The 22,784-nt window shown below is 36.8% G+C and overlaps 1 protein-coding gene across 1 annotated transcript; it reads left to right on the forward strand.

Annotated features, from left to right (window-relative positions):
* Window positions 1-21,164: 21,164 nt before the first annotated feature.
* LOC145121997 (uncharacterized) lies at window positions 21,165-22,529 on the forward strand. Its single transcript, XM_079057676.1, has one exon. It carries the CDS (start codon window positions 21,165-21,167, stop codon window positions 22,527-22,529), a length of 1,365 nt encoding a protein of 454 aa, XP_078913802.1.
* Window positions 22,530-22,784: the final 255 nt, after the last annotated feature.

Raw genomic sequence — 22,784 nt, forward strand, 5'->3', positions numbered from 1 at the left:
CGCAAGATGGTCGTTTTAGTGCTTGTGCGTTGGAAACATACGAATGGGCCAAATCTCACCTGGGGAAACGAAGAGTGACATGATGAGTCGCTACCCGTATTTGTTTGATGATGTGTGATTCCGGGGACGGAATCATTCTAAGGGGGAGAGAATTATAATGCCCGTGTTTCTAGGCTAGGCATTAATATTGGCATGATAGTCTAGGTTAACCTTTGTGACTCATTTTGAAGAAATGAAAAGGAATTATGTGTTTTATGCTTAATTATTAGGGTTTAATTAATTAAGACTAAAAATGAGCGTCGAAAATAAATATTAGATAAAGCCGATATTTATAAAGAAAGTTGTAGTAGTCGTGACAATGATTACGGATATATAAAGAATGCCGAAATCCGAGTTATAACGAAGAAGTTATGACTTGACCAAGTTTCGCGACAAAACCGGCACTGTGCCGAATGTCCTAAAAAGTGAGTTTTTGATAAACTACTTTTTAGCTTTAGTGATCTAAACGAAACTCGTAGTGTTCGTTAAACCGAGAGTAGATATAAAAAGAACGCCCAAATCTTACTTCGTATGAGGAAGTTATGATTTTTCGAAGTTTCAGCTTAGTAGTAGACAGCTAAAAACTCGACTTTTAGATCTACTGATTTTTAGCCGACACAACCTAAACGAGAATCGAAGGTCTCGTCAATAGTAGCACAACGGTAAAAAGTCTTACGAAAACGGACGTCGGATGAAGAAGTTATGAATTTTTAACGGATTTCTTGTCTCGGACTGTTAAAAATAATACTATAAAATTAAATTCAAAATTAGCCGACGAAGTCTAAACGAAAGTTGTAGAGCATAATTTTCCCTACGCGTGCATATAAAGAACGTCAAAAACGGAGCTCGTATGAGAACGTTATGGATTTTACAAGAATAGGAACAATTTTCGAGAAAATTCGCAAGGAATGGTGCTAGCCACGTGATCCTCGCATGCTTGCCTCGTGCCCGACTCGCGTGTCGCATGCTGATTCGGCCGAGGGTGCGGTCCAATGGACTTCCGACACGCATCGCTGCTGTTGCCCCGTGTCCGAGGTGCTGGCCAAATCCGAAGCCGACACGTAGCCTCCTCGCATCCGAGCCTCGCCGAAGCAGCCAGCTGGTCCGAGCCTCGCAGACACTTGCGTCTCCCTCCTTAAATCGGATCCGACCCTCGCTGCTATATATAGTGGTGGCAGCGAGATCTCCCGGGTAGAATTCCGAAATTTGTCACTTTTCACCCATTTTTCATCTTTTTTATTATTTTAACTTCCCCCGAAGCCCCGGTATCATTTTTAAAGCCCGAAATACGTTCTGAAGTTCCCGACAAGCCCGGAAAATTTATCTTTTCGGTTTCGAAGCCCGACCCTCGCAGAGCCCGGTTTCTCAATGAAACTCCCGATTTTATTAGAAATGATCGTTTTAGGAAACGAATTGCTGCCCGATTTTCATTAAATCAGGTGAGTGTATAGTCACTTTCATCTTACACATAGATTTGAAGTATTTTCTATAAAATAGATGCTATGTGTATATATGTTGTGATACAAATAAACTGAGTGGGTCAGGTTGGGAAACCTGGTGAGTACATAGGGTTTTCAACCCACAATAATATAGTTATCACGTTTAATCATCAAACAATTAACCCATTTACCCATCCCCATTATCTTCTTTATTTTTAAGTATCTTCTCTATGAATCGTCTATTCCTCATTATTTGTTCCTAAGGATTGTCCTAAGGAATAGGCACGAAGTCCATTGTTGCCAGGGTATATATAACAGGCACTAAGTCCATAGTTTCCAGGGTTCATCCGATAGGCGCTAAGTCCATAGCTGCCAGGGTTTATCTCATTTGTTGACAAAATTATTTTCGGGAGTCCACTCACAATACATGTCAATGGGTTTTTAGAGTACACTGGGTGAACATATTGTTCACAACACCTATAGGTTGCGAGCCTGCTAGTGTTCTGTCACACTCCCAAACCGGAACGGCGGAAACGTTCAGGGGCGAAGGACGTCATGCTCAGTATCATAACCATAGTGAAGAAAGTAAACACAACCATCATAAATATAATTCAAATGGTTACATCGTTGCAAAAATACATGTTTCCAAATTAATTACATATGATGTCAAAATAGTTCAAAAGAAATATGCGCCTTAGCGTCTTGCCTTCAAAAATCTCGTGGTTACCTGTATTACTGAATACCTAAGAATACAAGTTGTTTTTGAAAGAGTATCAGCATAAAGCTGGTGAGTTCATAAGCAGTTTATGAATGAAAAATGGATGATGTTCCTTAAAGTTTTTTACAAGTTTGTTTCCAGAAAATCCAATATTTTCTAAAAGGTTTGTTGTAGTCTTATCTGAACCAAGACTTAGTATATGTAAGTAAATCGTCATACTTATGTGTGTGGTTTTATATTTAAATAAAACTCTTTAAATCCCCGTGAACTGTGTGTTTTGTTAATTCCCCATGTGAGTTGTTATAACCATGCTAAAAATCGAAGACCTCGTACTCAACATTCTTCAGGCGTCGGAATGTTATGACACTTGTCACCCCATACCTGCCGGTCTAGCTGTTGCAAGCAGCTTAGGTGCGGGTTTGTCAGACCCAATATAGATCTATACACAACTATCACGCTCTCCCTCCAAGAGACTCTGATTATAACTACAAGACTTTTCTGTGGTACTTAACAGTACCCTGAAGGAGAATGACTCACAAATTTATTCATTAACAAGTTCACGTAATTTGAAAGGAAGTACCCGTTTTGTAAATCGATTGTGTTAGTGTTTCTTTGTTAAACGGAGTGTTCAAACTATACCTATTATAGTTTATCAAGAGTGTTTGATGTTTAATGAAAACTTGTTATGCATGAATTTGTATTTCAATAAAAATGACACTGAAAATCCTATACCTATCAAGTCAAGAACACTTGATGAACACGTGAAAGCTTGGATGATCCCAAGACGATTTTTTGTATTAAGATATGTGTCGATGATCCAAGAGTGTTATGAAAATGTGGAATAGCACTTGAGTTTAGATGGAATAATTACCAAAAAGTGAAGTAGTAGTTCAAGAACACTTTCACAAAGTGGTGGGAAGTAGAGAGGAAAAGAGGCTCTTGTGGTGGTTTGAGAAGTGTAAAAGTTTAGAATGATCAAGGTAACCCAAGAAATCCTCCAGGGCTTTCTTTATATAGTGAAGGTTGCCGGAGCAACTTGCAAGTTGATATGATGTTTACCTTGGTTTGTGTGATGTGGATAAGATTGGGCCAATGAGAAGATGACACATGGCTACAAGTGGGCACACTTGACCCACTTGTGTTGTAGAACACTCTTTTTAATGTAAAATAATGTTCTTTAATTCATAAACCCTTGAGAAATGAATAAAATATGAGTTTTGGGGGTTTAAAATGGTAAAAATATGAATTTGGTGAAAAATCCCCGTAAAAACGTCAAAAACGGGCTTAACAGGCGAAAGTTGTCGAAAACTGGGAATTAGGAGCGAACCTGCGAGGTTCGGTCCTTAGGAGATGAGAACCGAGAGAAGGGAGAAGGAACCAAAGGTGACAGGGAGGAGCGAAATGGACCGAAGGTGATAGGGATCCGAAATGGACCTAGGGCTCGGTCTATTTCGGATGCGAGAGGGTTCGGTCCTAGATGCTTAGTTCGGTTCTCAGGCTTCGGTTCGGATGCTGAGCAGTTCAGTTCTGGTAGCTCGGTTCGGTCTTGGGCAGTTCAGTCCTAAGGGACCTTCGGTCCTAATAGGAGGGTTTCGGCTCTAAGAGGTTCCTTCTAAGAGGTTCGGTTCCTAAGAAGGGTTTCGGTCCTAAATGGCTGATTTTCAAGTTAACTTCCCGTTTCAAGCGATTTTTGGCCAAGTTAAGGGTCGGGATGACCCGGATGACTGTAAAAAGTTGAGAGAGATTTTGAGAGAGATTTGGGAGAGATTTGCTTTTAGCCATTATTATTGTATAATCTCGTAATGCAAGGTTCGTGAACCTCGTTATGCTTCGTTTATGATTCTTTTAAGTCGCTGAAAGGGTCCATAGTCGTGTTTTGATGCGTTTAACTCCATTTTTAGGGTTTTACATTGCTAAACACGTAAAATATCCAACACACTTGAATTCTTGGCATACCAATACACATTTTTATAGAATAACTTTTCATATACAAGTATTAGTTAAGTTTGACCGGTTTGACTTGTTGACTTTGACTTTGACTTAAATTTGACGGTTGTCACATGTTCCATCGGACCATCTACAATAGTCCGTTGTTGTCATCCATACTCTGCTAGATGACGGGGCCAACGCTTGGGTAAAGGTTTCTGTCATTTTTCACCTCTTACCCTCCCTCATCTAATGATCTGTATCACCTTTCATCTCATTCTCCAACTCATCTTTCATCACACACCAACTATTTCTTCTACCCATGTTTTTGATGGGTTTTGAGCATTCTAACACTCCTAAGGTCTACATGCAACCCTTGAAACCGTCGATCTATGTTTGTCTAAACTACATGCAAAATACTTTATCCAAGGTTCATAATCCTATCTAGCATACATGGAGAACTTTTAAACATAAAAGATAGCTAGAGTTACATACCTTGTAGTTGATTTGATTCCTTGAAAAACTTTGAGAGCCTAGCAACCCATGTGTGATGCCTCAAATGTTTCACATAACACCAAATGCTCTTGGAATAAACTTTGAGAGAAATATCACACTAAGAAATCGGCTTGCCCTCTATCTTGCTTCTAGTGGCAGATTTTGGTGACCTTCATATCCTTTATATAGTGTGTTACAATTAGGGTTACACCATGTAAACCCTAATGTAACATGACTCTTCATTTTCATGACCCATGGGTTTGTAACTCCCATGGAGCATCCTATAGACCTTAGCCGATTTTGGTGAGCTTCATATCCTATGGAGCCTTTAGCCCACGATACAAGTTATGGATGATTTACATAATCAACCCATATATTTAATTAATCATCTTTTGATCACTTAATTAATTTCAAATTAATTCTCGATCAAAACTAATTAAACAATATTATTAATATATTAGAACTTATAATATATTAATAAACCATAAGTGTTATTTCTCTCATTTTAGTTTATCCAATTGCATGATGCCATGTAACCCAAATGGACCATGCCGGGTTGGGTCAAGTACATACCAAAAATAGTTATGGACTTAGACACCTTATCCAACAGTCTCCCACTTGGCTAAGTCTAATAACTATAACTGCAAGTATGACTTCAGGAACCGATCAGCAATCGTAGCTCTTTCAAGGTCTCTCGGAACTGATAAGATGATGATACGCCATTTAAGATAAGTGATCATATAATCCTCTGTTCTAGATATCAGCCAGACAAATACATGGAACAATGTCTTACTTATTGTCCAGCAGTTTGTTTCCCGATTTCCGATTTGTTTGACATAGAACTTAATTGAACACATCAACTTAGTTCTGACCGGGCCCGGTACATGGGTCAACACAAAATCATCGAGGGGCCTAGATATCACTTCTAATCCGAGAAGGAACAGATAAACTTCGACTCATATTCTTGTTCTACTATTTGTTGAATCACACACAAAGGCACATTTTATGACATCGAGTTACCAATGCGTTTTCGTATAATCAATGCATGACCAACTCATTGGCAACAAGTCATATCTCTAGGTTTGAAGACTTATATGATATTACCGTCTCACGATCACTCGAGATAAATTCCATGAAGTGATACCAGTGAGTGTGGGTTGGATCCAATACTCAGAACTTATGAGCACTCATGAAGTGTTGTACCATCTCTTGCTATGTATAACCACATAGCCCTCTACAAGTCAACTTCATGACAGCCTTGATTCATATCTAATTTCTACATATGACCGACTGTGGGTAATTTGAATAATATGTAAAACATAACATAAATATTCTGGAAGTCAAAACATGCAAAAGAAATAATAGGAAACGATTGACAAAAGATAGCAACACTTTACTCATGAATAAACACAACTTTTATTCATCATCAAATGTCAATTACACTTTACAAATTTCAAAGTTAACTACTAAAACTAATATCATCCTTCAGCCCTATGCGCCTTGCATGCTGGAGATGCTTAGCCCTACTCAGTTCCTTCGTGAGGGGATCTGCTGGGTTCTCATCCGATGATACCCTCTTTGCCACGAGAAGTGCTTCATTTATACGATATCTGAAAAAATGGTATTTTCGGTCGATATGTCTGGATCTCCCAATATCCCTTGGTTCTTTGGCTAAGGCAACTGCACTTTCACTATCACAGAAAATTTCCATAGGCTCCTTTATAGCTGGTACTACTCCAAGGTCTCCAATGAAGTTCTTCATCCATATTGCCTCCTTTGTTGCCTCGCTTGCTGCTATATACTCTGATTCGCAAGTTGAATCAGCCACTGTCTCCTGCTTGGAACTTTTCCAAGTAATTGCTCCTCCGTTTAAGGTAAAGACCCAGCCTGACTGAGAGCGGAAATTATCCCTATTAGTCTGGAATCTAGCATCACTATACCCTACAACTCTCAAGTTATCACTCCCACCGAGGGTAAGGACCCAGTTCTTAGTCCTCCACAGGTACTTGAGTATATTCTTTACTGCAGTCCAGTGAGCCTTGTCAGGGTTCCCCTAATATCTGCTGATCATGCTCAATGCAAAGGCCACATCAGGACGAGTACAAGTCATAGCATACATGATCGATACTACAGCGGAAGCATAAGGTATTCGACTCATTTCTGCTATCTCAGTCTCTGTACTCGGACTCTGAGTCTTACTCAGTTTGGCATTACTCTGGATAGGTAACTCTCCTTTCTTGGAATCCTGTATGTTGAACCTCTTCAGCACCTTATCCAAGTAGGTACTTTGACTGAGTCCAATCAGTCTTTTACTCCGGTCTCTCAGAATCCTTATCCCTAGAATATAGGCAGCTTCTCCTAGGTCTTTCATAGCGAAACACTTCCGAAGCCAGGACTGCACTTTCTGCAAGGTCGGGATGTCATTTCCTATGAGTAGTATGTCATCCACATACAATACCAAAAAACTAAATATACTCCCACTAGCCTTGACATACACACAAGATTCATCTTCACTCCTCGAAAAGCCAAACTCTTTGACTTTCTCATCAAAGCAAAGATTCCATCTGCGAGGTGCTTGCTTTAATCCATAAATGGATTTCTCAAGCTTACACACTCTATTCGGGTTCTCTGTACTGACAAAACCCTTAGGCTGACACATGTAAACATCCTCAGCCAACTTCCCATTAAGGAACGCGGTTTTGACATCCATTTGCCATATTTCATAGTCATGGAATGCAACAATGGCTAACAATACCCTAATAGACTTAATCTTAGCTACTAGTGAAAAGGTCTCATCATAATCAACTCCCGGAGTTTGAGAAAAGCCCTTTGCCACCAGTCGTGCCTTATAAGTGTGTACATTACCATCCATGTCGGTCTTCTTCTTGAAGATCCATTTTCACCTGACTGTCTTGCGACCTGGTACATTGTTGTTACACCCCAAAACCAAGAACGGCGGAAACGTTCGGGGGCGGAGGACATCATGTACAGTATCACAATAATGAATAGTAGTAAACAAGCAACAACATCATCCATTGCATTAATAATATAATTTTAATACAAGTGTGTTCTGTCAAGTTATATGGACACCAAAATATAAATCAAAATGAAAGATGAGTCTTGAACGAGCTCCATCTTCTCTAAACCTTGCATCGGTACCTGTCTACTGGTGACGTGAGGATACAAGTTATTTTGAAAGAGAGTATCAGCTTTAAAGCTGGTGAGATCATAAGTATTTTAGTGTCTGTATTTGTAAGAAAGTGCTTGTAAGTATGTGCTGTGTAAGTATGTAAAAGTTTGTGAATGTTTGAAAAGGTTTGAATCTCCTAGAAAACGCTATGTTTCCTACTAAAAGTAGCCTTCTACCAAGGCATCTAGTAACTGTGTGTGTGTCTCTTGTAAGAGCGTGTATTTTCTCAAATATGACTATCATTTACCAAAAATATAGTTTTTACATTACTGTATATTGTGTGAATATCACAAAGTGAATGTAATGGGAAAATGAAATAGTATTGGAGTATTGTAATAAGTAACTACTGTTGTACTAACTACCTTAAACCAATTGTAATTTAAAGTACCATGTGATCGGCCTGTATCCTGCTACTGACTATACAAAAACGACGATGTAAGACGTCGTAAGAAATGACGTTTGGCACCCGTAGACTTCCAAGTCCCACTGTAGCGAGCAGGAAGGTGTAGGGTAGTCAATCCAGTATAGATCTATACACAAACTCATACGCTCCCCAATTAAGGAGATTCTGGATACAAAACGGTCATGGCAGGTGATGCCATGCCCCGTTACGTGGCTCACATAACTGAAGAAATGTATATGTAATGTAGGTGCTAGCTGTATTGTACGTTCTCCCTCTGTCTAGCTTGTATTGTAATGTACTATGTGTACTAGTTGTATTGTGTGTTCTCTCTCTATCTAGCATGTATTGTAATGTACTGTGTGTACTAGCTGTATTGTGTGTTCTCTCTCTATCTAGCATGTATTGTAATGTACTGTGTGTACCAGCTGTATTGTGTGTTCTCTCTCTATCTAGCATGTATTGACTCATGTATGAACAAACTCATTGTATGATTCATTGTTCTAGTAATAGTATTAGTAACTCCCTAAACTACACCTATAGTAGCTTACTAGTCATATGATTTGAATGTATAAACATGTATGTATGCCTTTGCTACCCAAAGGTTTTGATTAAAAAGAAGGAAATTTTATATCTATATACATATACATAATATATAACTAGGATTCAAACGACCTTCGGACAAATAACCGATACCCTAAGTCCACAACCAAACAAGGAACAGGAAGTAAGGTGAGTTATCAGTCCTAAGTCCTTTCAATCCTACTTATATAACTATATCTATAAAGATATACATTTAACAGAATATAAGTGTAAAAGAGTTTATGTAAAAGTATTTGACATATAAAAGAGTTTGATAAAAGCATTTGGTATGTAAAAGAGTAAGTAAAACAATTTGAAGTAAAACAGTTTGAAAAGTAAGAAATCCACTTGTCTGGTAGTTATTAATCACATGTGATTGATATAATAACTATAAGAATTCAACTTGTATCCCCCCCCATATAAAAGTATTTAAAAACATTTAAAAGATTGATTAAGGGGTATGAATTCACCTGTAGCGAGTGGTTTGGATGAACGGAATGTATAGGATGCTAAGTGTCAAGTGAAGACTTGAACACACACAAGGATCCTAGTTAACATATAATAACACATATATGTATCCAATTAGTCATTAAATAACTAATTAACCAAGTTGAAGACATCCTAAGACATGTAAAACACTTTATTTAAGTGTTATAAGTACTAAGGATTGCATCTAAGGGTGGTAGGACCTTGCATTTGAGTTTAGGGTTCAAGGGTAAACTCCTTTGGAGTTTACGGTTTTGTGACCAACTCTTGTTGAGTTTACGGTCGTAAACCCATGAGTTTACGGCCGTGAACTCATGGTACTTCTACCATTTTGTGTTTTGAAGCTCTACAAGTCATAAGAAGCATTCATACTTCAAGTCCAAGCCTTTGGAAGAGATTAGGACACCATTTCACTCCTTTGTGGAGTTTACGGTCCTTGGACCATTTCTCTTTGGGTTTACGGCCGTAAAAAAAAATGGTTTATGGTCTTTTTGATGTTTTAAGTCCTATGCACATCAAGAATGGGATCTAGACTAGTTTCCAAGGCTTGGTAAGGGACTAGGGTACACTTTGGCCCCTTTGTTAGGGTTTACGGTCCAAGGTGTTCTTGGACTGGTGAGGAAACACTTCCACCAAGTAGATTTGAAGCAGATGGAAAAAGGTCTAAACAATTGAGACTATGATTACGGCATCCCTTTTCATAGTTCTGAAATTGTTTAGACACACCTGCATGCTATCTAAGGAAAGGTGTATGATTTCGATAAAGTTTTATCAAAGCATCTCGTATCAGAAATCTGAACTTTGGTAAGAAAGTCAATAAAGTATTGATTTCTAGAAGTCCAACTGATTTCTGAGTACATGTCAAAGCTAGTGGGAGCATAAGTGTTACGCTAATAATCATCATGTTAGTGGGAGCATGATAATTATTGTTAGTGTTGCAAGTTAGCAATGTTAATTATAGAAAACAAAAGTTTCAATTCGTGAGGCTGCAGGGATTGAAAAAGTTGTTTTGCTATAATTAAGGGAGAGGATATACTTCATTTCAGTTCTAAAGGCTTAGATTGAGACCTTAATCATCCTTAGAAAACAAAAGTTTCAATTCAGGTTTGAAAAGTTGTTTTGCTATAATTAAGGGAGAGGATTTTATACTTCATTCCAATTCTACAAGCTTAGATTGAGATTTTAATCAACTTTAGTCAAGGATATATATGAATGTTATGTTGGAATGGTTCAACATAAGGAAATTCTATATATGTGGCGTTCTCAAAATTCGATTATGATTACGACATCCCTCTTCATAGTTCGAATTGTGAGAACATGGAAAATAAAATTTTTACATCATGAATCGTGTCCCATTTACTTTGGGTACAAGATCGATTACATGTGCTATAATATTTATCCTTTCTGAATTTTTCCAAATGCCCAGAGGCATTAAGAAGGGAAAAGGTCTAGAATTGGATATGACTAAAATGATTAAGCAATTGTCGAGGACAATCTAAGGTTTACCAAAGATTGGTTGCTCATGGACAGTTGGAAGTATAGTGCTAATTTTGGAAGGACCATATTGACATATTCTGAAAATAGGCATCTCTTATTCAGAAGTGATAGTCAAAATGAGAGTATGGAGTTGTCTCCATAGGTGGAAGTTATCTGTGTAAGATTAGAAAACTTAATGCAAGAAGCATGTCCAAAGCAATGTACTTTGAATACGAGACTTAGTTTCCATGGAGTTGATCTCCATTGGAATACCTTATAATGACTGTTGACAAGTCTTTGTGACTTTGTACATATTCATTACAGGAGGGTCAGTGCATAGAAGTTTAAAATCTAAACAGATTTCGATAAATGATATGAATTTGAAATTCTCACATTTTTCGATAAGGATTTGGGAGTGTGAAATTAGAATCATTGAAATTATGTTCAATTGGTTTATTTCACAAACTAAGGATCATAGACAAACATAGAGTGCATACTTGGTGTATGGCAAAGCTATTGTTTAAGAAAAACATAGTGTACATGCTTGGAGCATGGGACAACTAGTGTTTTTAATTCAAGTATAAAGTTGATAAAACCGAAACAATGAATAATGAGTAATCAGTATGGTGATAAATAAAAGTGTTTATTTATATTCATAGGGTTTGATACCATATTTGATTCATTTATTCTTGTGTTTCACTTTGCATGTTTTGACTTCCAGAATAACTAAGTCGTTCTTCCTGAATGATTAAGTTATTCAAACCATCCACAGTCGGTCATATGTTGGAAGTAGATATGAATCAAGACTGTCATGGGTTGGTTTGTAGAGGCCCAAGTTGGTGGACAAAGTGGTGCTACAACACTCATGAGTGCTCATAAGTTCTGAGTATTGGATTCAACCTGCGCTCATTTGAATCACTTCATGGATTTTATCACGAGTGATCATGAGACGATAATATCTTATATTCTTCAAACCTAGAGATATGAGTTGTTACTATGAGTTGGTTATACATTGATTGCACGAAAACGCATTTGGTAACTCGATGTTATAAAACGTGCCTTTGTGTATGATTCAACAAGTAGTAGAACAAGCCATATGAGTCGAAGTTTATCCATTCCTTTTACCTTCGGGATAAAAGCGATATCTGTGGGCCCCTCGATGATTTAGCGATGACACATGTGAGTGCTTGGCCAAGCCAGGACTGATTTGATTCGTTCAATCAGTCAGTCATCATAAATCGAAAATCGGGAAACAACAAATGGACAGAGAGAATGATTATAATCCATGTCTCAGTCCATATGATATCTAGAATGGAGGAATATATGATCCCTTATCTAATGGACAAGTCATTGACAAGGTCAGAGTTCGACAGCGGCTTTGAGAGCTACGATTGCCAGTTAGGTTTTGAAGTCATACTCAATAATAGTTTTAGACTTATCCAAGTGGGAGACTGTTGGATTAATGTCTAAGTCCATAACTATATTTGGTATGTACTTGACCCAACCCGGCATGGTCCATTTGGGTTGCACTTCACCGTCACAATTTATATGGATAGTCTTTTGAGAATAGTATACTTATGATTTATATTAATATATTATAAGTTCTAATATATTAATATGGAATGATATTATTTAATTAGTATTGATCAAGAATTAATTTAGAATTAATTAAGTGATCAAAAAGAACTAATTAAATATGGACTCTTATATATATGGAATGGGCCAAGTTCATTTAGGTTGGGCTAAGCTTTCATGGATGGTCGATGGAGCTTTTAACCCATGGATCCTATGTAAATGAAAGGTCATGGGTATTAGGGTGTACATGGATGTAACCCTAATCCTCGATAATATATAAAGGGGTCCTTGGCTCACAATATTGGAACAAGTGTGTGAAAATAAGAGTGGGTCGATTTTAGTGTGTATACATATTCTCTCAAGTTCTTCCAAGGTGTTTTGGTGATTTGTGATTCCATTTGAGGCTTCCACACTATTGGGGCTAAGCTCTTAAAGCTTGAAGACATCAAGCTACATCAAAAGGTATGTCATCTAACTAGATCTTTGTAGTATAGGTGCTTCACAATATGCTAGTTAGGATGAAACCTTGGAATATTTAATATTTGCATGTATAATAGAGAAAACATAGATCCAAGGTTTATAGGGTTGCATGTACACCATAGGAGTGTTAGAATGCTCAAAACCCAACAGACATCTGTGTGTACCAGCTCCAACAAACCTTCACCCCTAGCACAAGAACTTGTGAAGGGTGACTTTGTCATTTTCCCAAGTAAGAATGATTCACAACTATCATTTGACTTTAGGTCAAGTGACTCCAAGACTCGATCCTTTTGGTGTTGGCCTATGCGTTTCTTGCTTATATGTCCAAGACTACAATGCCATAATGATGCTTTATCCAAGTTATTATCATTAGTAGAATCAATACACAACACATTATTTCCTAAGTTATCTACAAGAGACACAACTTCATACACACCATCACAAGGTAATGCTTTAAAATAAAACAGATTATTAAAGAAAGCATTTAGTCCACCAACTTCATTATCAAAAGAAAAGGTAAACCCTTGTTTGTACAAAACATGAAAGGAAATAATATTTCTTGCCATTTCAGGCGAGTAACAACATTTATTCAAATCCAATTTAAACCCACTACTTAGCAACAAAGTATAAACTCCAATATTGGTGACACGTGAAACTTTCCTATTCCCCATGATCAAGTTTATCTTTCCATGCTCCACATTCTCACTTCTTCTTAGTCTCTGCAAATCAGAACAAATATGAATACCACAGCCGGTATCAAGGACCCAAGAGTTAGAATAGGGTGAGTTATTAGATAATACAGTGTAAATGCCTACATGGTTGGGTTTTACTTTCCCATCCTTCAAATCTTGCTGGTACTTTGGGTAGTTCTGCTTCCAGTGCGCTTTTCATGGCAATAGAAGCATTTAGCCTCTTTTGGATCAGAAGAAGGAGTCACCAAACCTTTCTTGGTTCCACTCGAAGAGGAACCATTAAGGGTCTTACCATTGGTACCTTTCGAAGGGTTCTTCCTCTTCTTCCCTCTATGTTTCCTGATTTCCAAGACAGGGGCGGAGTTTTTAGTAGGAGTAGGAGTGGTAACAACCGACTTACCTTTAAGACAACTTTCAGCGGCCTTTAGGAGTCCTTGAAGTTTGCTAAGTGTAACTTCCTCCTTATTCATGTGGTATGTCATGCAGAATTGATCATAACACGAAGGTAAGAAGTGCAAAATGATATCTATTGCCAAATCCTCGGGGAAGTCCACATTCAGCTTCATCAAACGGTCCACATACCTTTGCATTTTCTGCATGTGGCTCGTGATGGGTTCACCCTCCTTCATCTGGGTTGTAATCATGGAGGACATGATTTCATATCACTCTTGATGAGCACTCTGATGGTAGCGGTCCATCAAATCCTGGTGCATCTCAAAACGATAGTAGCCCTCATAGGACTTTTGGAGCTCGGCTGTCATAGTGGCCATCATGATGCATGCCACTTTGGTAGCATCTCTTTCATGTGCCTCGTATTCAGCGATCTCCTCAGGTGTAGCAGTCGGTTCGGGTACTTTAAGCTCCTTGTCGAGAACATATTCTTTGTCACATAGTGAGTGACCATCCTGATGTTCCTGATCTAATCTGTAAAGTTGGATCCATCAAATATGACTCTCCCACAAAGTTTCATGAGAGAGAAGGAGCCGGTAGGGTTTGAGCCAGAAGCAGCATTGTTGGAAGACATCTGAAAAAGAAGAAAAGACAAGTTTAGTTTAGATATAAAGATAGTCCTTAATAAAACACCCAAATGTAATATTAAGGCTAGGACCCAATCACAATATATTATAACTTAGAAGAGGGATGCCGTAATCTAAGCTGTAATATATTTGAAAGGTAGGTGAATGACGATTCACCAATTTCCACCACGAAAACCGAAATATTAAATTATTAGGTTTTAATTGGTCTTAGAAACTCCTAGATTCTTTTGATATTCATTGAACTTTTCAATGGCATGTTTCAATCTCGAATGTGCCCTTTAGGTTTTGTGACTGGGATGCCGAGGATCACAAAACAAGGTGTGAAGTAACCATGGAAATTACTTGGTACCCTTAATGTTTTTCACTTAATTGATGTGTCGGTTAACAACACGCGCTCCACCGACCTATGAAAACCTTAAGTCACCCTTTACCTACCTTGTTAAGTCCAAGTTAGTGTGTCGGTTAACCACACACGCTCCACTAACGACTTAATCAAAGTTCAAAGTGTAATTTCATGGGTTAGCACCTTTTTCACATTTTCCTAAAGTAACTAAGATTGAGAATTTATAAAAAACATTTAGTTACTTTATAATAATCATTATACTTTTAATGAGAATTTTTAAGTCATTGTCCTACCCATTCGGCTAACGACCCTTCACTGATCGAGGAAGCGGTGGGTGAGAATGGACACCCATTAAGCTGCCATTTTATAGGCAATAACCTTATACCCCCCTTATAGACCGGCTTCGTGAATGAGGCCTACTAACGGTAAAACGACTTTGTTCTTATACATATATAATTATTATTAACTTATAATATTATAAAGTATAAGGGTCGAATTTTAACTTTTAAAATTCTAGGGGTTGGAACTAAAGTTTATTAAGATGACTTTACATGTTCCAAAACTTGAGGGAATGTTTTGTAACTTTACAAAACCTTTCAATTCATAACTTATGAGTTAAATGGTTCATTAAAATGAGTGACTTTTCATTTTATGTAAATTATGTGTTTAATAATGGACTTTAAAAGAAAAAACTTTTTGGTAATCCATAACTTGAGGACAAATTATGGATCCCATTAAAACACATAATGATAATGAATTAAGCATTAAACAAATTTAACAAGTAATTCCTATGATCTATCAAGAACTCATAAGAACATGAATATTCATATCAAAATTTCAAGAACATATGAACACATATCAACATGGAATTTTGATATTAGCCATTGTAAATGGATTAGAACAACAATTACACCATCTAAAACAAGTTTTGAAACACCAAAACAGTTTAGGGTAATGTTTCTAGTCCATTTCCAGCAGCAAAACTCGAAAATATGCACGCAGCAGCTTCTACTCGTCGAGTGCATGATCCTACTCGACGAGTAGGATGAACTTTCACATAGACTCGTCGAGTCCCCCCATGGACTCGGCGAGTTCAGACGAACAGTGAGCTGATTTTCGATTTTTCAAGCAGTTTGCATCAAGTATTAGACAAACAAGCCTAGGCTCTGATACCACTGATGGGTTTTGAGCATTCTAACACTACTAAGGTGTACATGCAACCCTAGAAACCTTGGATCTATGTTTGTCTAAAATACATGAAAAATAATTTATCCAATGTTCATAATCCTATCTAGCATACATGGGGAACTTTTAAACATAAAAGATAGCTAGAGTTACATAGCTTTTAGTTGATTTGATTCCTTGAAAAACCTTGAGAGCCTAGCACCCCAAGTGTGATGCCTCAAATGTTTCACAGAACACCAAATGCTCTTGGAATAAACATTGAGAGAAATGTCACACTAAGAAATCGGCTTGCCCTCTATCTTGCTTCTAGTGGCCGATTTTGGTGAGCTTCATAGCCTTTATATAGTGTGTTACAATTAGGGTTACACCATGTAAACCCTAATGTAACATGACTCTTCATTTCCATTACCCATGGGTTTGTAACTCCCATGGAGCATCCATGGAGCATCCTATGGACCTTAGCCCAACTTGATAATCCATGGAGCCTTTAGCCCACTACACAAGTTATGGATGATTTACATAATCAACCCATATATTTAATTAGTCATCTTTTGATCACTTAATTAATTTCAAATTAAATCTTGATCAAATCTAATTAAACAATATTATTAATATATTAGAATTTATAATCTATTAATAAACCATAAGTGTTATTTCTCTCATTTTAGTTTATCCAATTGCATGATGCCATGCAACCCAAATGGGCCATGCCGAGTCGGGTCAAGTACATACCAAAAATAGTTATGGACTTAGACACCTTATCCAACAGTTTTACCCAACATATTTGTAGATATAAAATACATATACAGTTCAGATCTGAAGAAAAAGTTTTAGATCTGAAAAAAATACATATACAGATCAAATCTGAAGAAAAAAGTTTAGATCTGAAAAGAAAATACATATACAGTTCAGATCTGAAAAGAAAATACATTTACTGTTCAGATCTGAAGAAAACAAAAAGTTTAGATCTTCCATCCAGCATAGATCTCAAGATAAACAGATAATATGCACACATAGCACGTAATTTATATAAAATACTTCATATCTATGTGTAAGATGAAAGTAACTATGAACTCACCTGTTAAGGTGATGATTTTGAACTCAGACAGCGCCTCGCTTCTTAAAAAAATAATTTACTTCGACGAAACAGCTGTTCTTGCTAAAAACCGGGCTCTGCGCGGGCAGAGCTTCTAAGCTGAAAAGCTCTTTTTCTCGAAGTCTTCGGGCATTCCGGGGCTTTCTTCTAGTGCTAGGGAAGTTTCCTAGGCTTGGGGGTGTTTGGGAGGTTTTAAGAGAGAGTAGAGAGAGAAAGAATGGTGTTTAAGTGTGTGAAAATTGGTTGGCCTCGCATGTTATTTATAGAGGGGTTGGCCTCAGTCTATGCAGCGCGTTCCCGAGCGTAGCGCGTACATGCAAATGCAGCGCAACCAGTTTGGTATGTGTCCGAAGTGTATTGGGGCGATGTGGAGCTTCTGAGGCCTAGTATCCGAACGCGAGGCGTTCCCTTTGTATACGTGGGGCGTTCCATGGACATTCTCGCAAATCACCATCCCAACTTAAAAAACTTCATAACTCTCGCATACGAGCTCCGTTTTCGACGTTCTTTATATCCACGCGTAGGTACAGACGTACTCTACAACTTTCGTTTAGACTTCGTCGAGTATTTTTGAATCTATTTTGAACGTTATATTTTTAACAAACCGAGATAGGAAAACTCCGTTAAAAATTTATAGCTTCTTCATCTAACGTCCGTTTTCGCTCGATCGAAAATTCGAACTCCGGGCTGCACACTACTATGTCAAATCTTAGAAAACTCATAACTTCCTCATACGAAGTCAGATTTGGACATTCTTTTTTGTGAACTCTCTCGGTTCAATGTATACTACGACTTCCGTTTAGATCGCTACGTTTAAAAAGCACTTTTATCGTAAACTCACTTTTTACGTCACACAACGTCGTGCCTGGTTTGTCGCGAACCTTCGACCGGTCATAACTTCTTTGTTACAACTTGGATTTTGGCGTTCTTTATATCTCTGAAATCCTTGTCAAGTCTACTACAACATTCTTCATATAGATCGGGTGTATCTACATTTTTATTTTTGACGCTTATATTCATTCTTATCTTATAAATAAATATAAAGCACATAAAATCACATAATCCACATAATATTCAAGTAATTCATCTTTATTACTTCAAAATAGGTTACAACGATTGACCTTGACTATTACATCATCGTACTAATGCTTAGCCTCGAAACACGGGCGTTGCAATTATCGCCATCTCCCTCATTTTGAGAAGAAAGTTGAAGAAATGAGGAACTGAATCACATAATCCGACACCATTGGCAGTTTCCTGTCTCCCACCACACTGCGGAGCCTTAGCCTTAGTATGCTCACCGGTCGATTTCCATGACGGAGACAGACAAAGTATCGGAATCAAACCTACAATATAACACATCATGTTTCATTGATAAGAAATATATGTCGTTAAGAGTGAGATTTCTTAAACAAAAACAAAAGTTTTGAAAACACCTAAGATCTAGCCTCTTTGAAGGTCGGAGGTTGTGAGTGATTCAACTGTGGGAAGAGATCTGGCTTAGATGAGTCACTAGTGGCGGTTTCTAGTTGATAATAGGAGAAGTAAGTTTCGTCGGAGAGGGAAGCCACCGGAGATGAAGGTGTCTCCGGAATAATTAGGAAGAACCAGGTACATATTTTTGGTAAATTTCATTGTTATTTTCAGCTTTCCAATATCCTCCTGCTACTGCAACACAAATTTGAGTCTCCAGGTTAATCGGAGATGAAATATTCGTCGAAAGAGGAAGCCAAATATATGAAGGAAAAGCAGGAAGATAAAGTGGGCATTGGAATTCGTGTGCCTGTTGTTGCATTGCCTATGAATTGAAATGAAAAGGTAAGACTTTTTTTTGACTTTTCAAAATTTTATTCTAGCGATCTAGGTTAAACTTTATGTGGGTCGGACAAACCATTGACAGAAGTTTTGGACTAATGCTAACGATCACAATTAATATTCATATCATGTTGAATTTTGTCACATAGCCACATATAATAAAAAATATATTCATAAATAAGGAAAATGATTGGTTGTAGATCGTGTGTTTTTTTGAGTCTTCCATTATTATTGCTTCCAATGTCAGATTCTAATAGTTCTTATCCATTTTTGTTTAGTCACCATTAGTTAATTTAAAATTTGTTTATACATATCATGAATATGTTGAGCATGTTTGATAAACGAATTCTGATTGTTATTCATGTTCTATATTGCTACTCTATCCGGTTAAACATGGGCGAAGGTTATATGGGGCCAGGAGGGGTTCTGGCCCCCCCTGATTTTTTTATTAGAAGTCCACATAGCCCATGTTTTTTTTATCCATATTAAGCCATATACATTAAGCCATATACATTAATTTGTTTATCCATATTAAGCCATATACATTAAAAAATTAGGCTCCCCCCAATGCTTTCCAATAGTCCGAATGAAGCAAAAGAAGGGATCCTCAATCTGCTGCTGACCTGCTGTGCTGCACGCTGAAGAGTGAATTCTCCATTGTTGTCGCTGCGTCCCTACTGCCCTGTGCCCCTGTTACTTAATATGGTTTTTTTTTTCATTTTTTTTTGTCTTCACAATGCAAAAATCATAATCTCTCATCTCAATTATGTTTAACTGCCATGCGTCCCTCAAAAATCATAATCTCTCATCTCAATTATGTTTAACTGCCATGCGTCCCTTTTCCTGCTGGAATCAATGATTGATTTCATATATCTTTAACTATTTAATTATTTTTTTCTAAATCAAAATCAACAATGTTTGATTGTTTTAAATTATGTTATATCATGTAATTGTTAGTTAATTGATTAGATTTTTGATTGTTAGGATTTAGGATTAATTTCATATATGTTTAACTGGTTGATTATTTTTTTCTAAATCAAAATCAACAATGTTTGATTGTTTTCAATTATGTTATATCACGTAATTGTTAGTTAATTGACTAGATTTTTGATTGTTAGGATTTAGGAGCATTGTTAGTTATATGATTTCTCATAAATAAAATTTGTAGGATTTAGGAACATTGTTGGTTAATTGAATTTAGATTTGCAATATGAGATTATGATTTCAATTTTGATTTTTATAGATACAATCATACAAAGCTTACAATTTTATGGGAAAGATGAAAACCATTGATTCTTTTTTCAAAAGAAAGAATGATGATGAAGAAACTCATAATGAAAATCAACAAAGTAAACGTCACAAAGCTTCAACAAGTGAGCCGCAACCGCAAGAACATGAAAATCAACAAGAGAATGATATTTTTGAAGCTACACAATCAAATCCTAATGAAGTGGATCTTAAAAATCTAGAAAGAGATCCCGCTAAACGAAAACAAATGTGGGAATATCTGGTTAATTTAAGGGAACAAGTAAGACGAGCTTATATGACTTTAGGACCTTTCCAAATACGTCTTCAAGAATAATATGCTAAAGGTTCAAAGAAACATCCTCGTAGATTCCAATATTCTTGGTTCAACATTTTCCCTAATTGGTTAGAGTATTCTCCAACAACACATGCTTTTTATTGTTTTATTTGTTATATATTTAATGATAAGCCAAGTGTGTGCAATGGTTACGATGCATTTACTGTTAAAGGATTTGACAATTGGAAAAAAGTTAATGATGGGAAAAATTGTGCATTCTTGAAGCAACACACATTGAAAATATCATAGTGAAGCAAAATGAAGCACAAATACTGAAGAATCGTTTACGATTAAAAGCTTCAATTTACACAGTTCGTTGGTTGACATTCCAAGCTTGTGCTTTACGAGGCCATGATGAAACGCCTAATTCCAAAAATCGAGGTAATTTTCTTCAACTACTAAAACTTCTAGCATATTATAACGATGAAGTTGCAAATTTTATATTAGAGAATGCTCCTTATAATTCAAACTATACTTCTGGAGATATTCAAAAAGAAATTCTTAGTATTATTGCAAATAAAGTTCGGAAACATATTCGTAGTGAAGTCGGGGATTCATACTTTTGTGTCATGGTTGATGAGTCACGAGATGAGTCTAAAAAAGAGTAAATGGCCATAGTTTTGAGATTTGTTGATGCAGAAGGGATCATACGGGAAAGGTTCCTATATTTGGTTCATGTTAGGGACACTTTATCATTAACCTTGAAAATAAATATGTGGACCCAACTTTTGCACTATCAGTTTGATGTTAGTAAAATTTGTGGCCAAGGTTATGATGGTGCTAGTAATATGAGAGGGGAATGGAATGCATTGCAGGAACTTGTTCTTAAGGATTGTCCTTATGCGTATTATGTTCACCGCTTTGCTCACAGATTACAACTAGCATTGGTGGCTGCTTCAAGGGAAATTATTCCTATACACCAATTTTTTACAAACTTAATTTTTATAATTAATGTAGTTTGTGCTTCTAGTAAACGACATGATGAGTTACAAAAGGCAAAGGCAACTGAGATTGAACATTTATTGGAACTTGGTGAAATCGAATCAGGTAAAGGATTGAATCAAGTTGGGACATTAAGAAGAGCTGGTGATACACTTTGGGGTTCTCATTTTCATTCAATTTGCAGTTTGCTTAACATGTTTGATTGTACTCGTGTTGTTCTCCAGGGAATAATTGATGATGTATCTACTACTTATTCTCAACGCGGAGATGCTGATGCAGCTTACTGTTTCCTGAAATCATTTGAGTTTATTTTTATTTTTCACTTGATGAAAGAACTAATGGGAAAAACTGATATACTTTCTCAAGCTCTACAAAAAAAATCCCAAGATATTCTTAATGCCATGGAGTTAGTTTCAGCAACAAAGGAGAGTCTAAATGATTTCAGGAACAATGGATGGGATTCTTTATTTGCACAGGTAAAGTTATTTTGTGAGAAACATCAAGTAGATATGCCAGATATGAAAGCTCCATATACTTCTACTCGATACCGGCCTCGAAAAAACGATAATCATGTTACTTTTGAACATTTTTATCGAGTAGATTTGTTTACATCTACATTGGACAAACAGTTACATGAGTTGAATAATAGATTCAATGATCAAGCGATGGAGTTGTTAAGTCTTAGTTCTACTTTAGTTTCAAAAGAACACCCTAAAGTGATTAACATTGATCATATTTGTCTTCTAGTTGAAAAGTATTATCCTAAAGATTTTACGGAGCAAGAGAGAATTCAATTACGATATCAATTGGAGATTTTTAATATCGATATGACAAAGAATCCCAAGCTAAGTGGTGTATCAACTATTGCTGACCTATGCAAGGGTCTTGTAGAAACTCAGAAACGTGAGACATATTATTTGCTTGATAGAGTGGTTCGGTTAATCTTAACACTTCCAGTTTCTACCGCAACAACAGAGAGGGGCTTTTCAGCAATGAAAATATTCAAGACCCGCCTTCGCAATAAGATGTAAGATGATTTTATCGCAAACAACTTGGTGGTTTACATAGAAAGAGAAATTGCTGAAAACATTGATACGAAATCAGTAATTGATGAATTTAAAGACCTTAAAGGTCGTCGGGCTGACTTGTAATTCTTCTTTTAGGTATTTTTGGTGTTTAGTTGCTGAAAAATAATTTGGTTTTTTTATGTGTAAGAACCGTAATTATAGGTATTTTGGTGTTTAATTGCTGGAAAAAATGGTTATTTTATGTGTAAAAACGTTAAA

This window comes from Lactuca virosa, chromosome 6 (genome assembly GCF_052849685.1).
Source record: "Lactuca virosa cultivar CGN04683 chromosome 6, Lactuca_virosa_CGN04683_v6, whole genome shotgun sequence".
Lineage (NCBI taxonomy): Eukaryota > Viridiplantae > Streptophyta > Magnoliopsida > Asterales > Asteraceae > Lactuca > Lactuca virosa.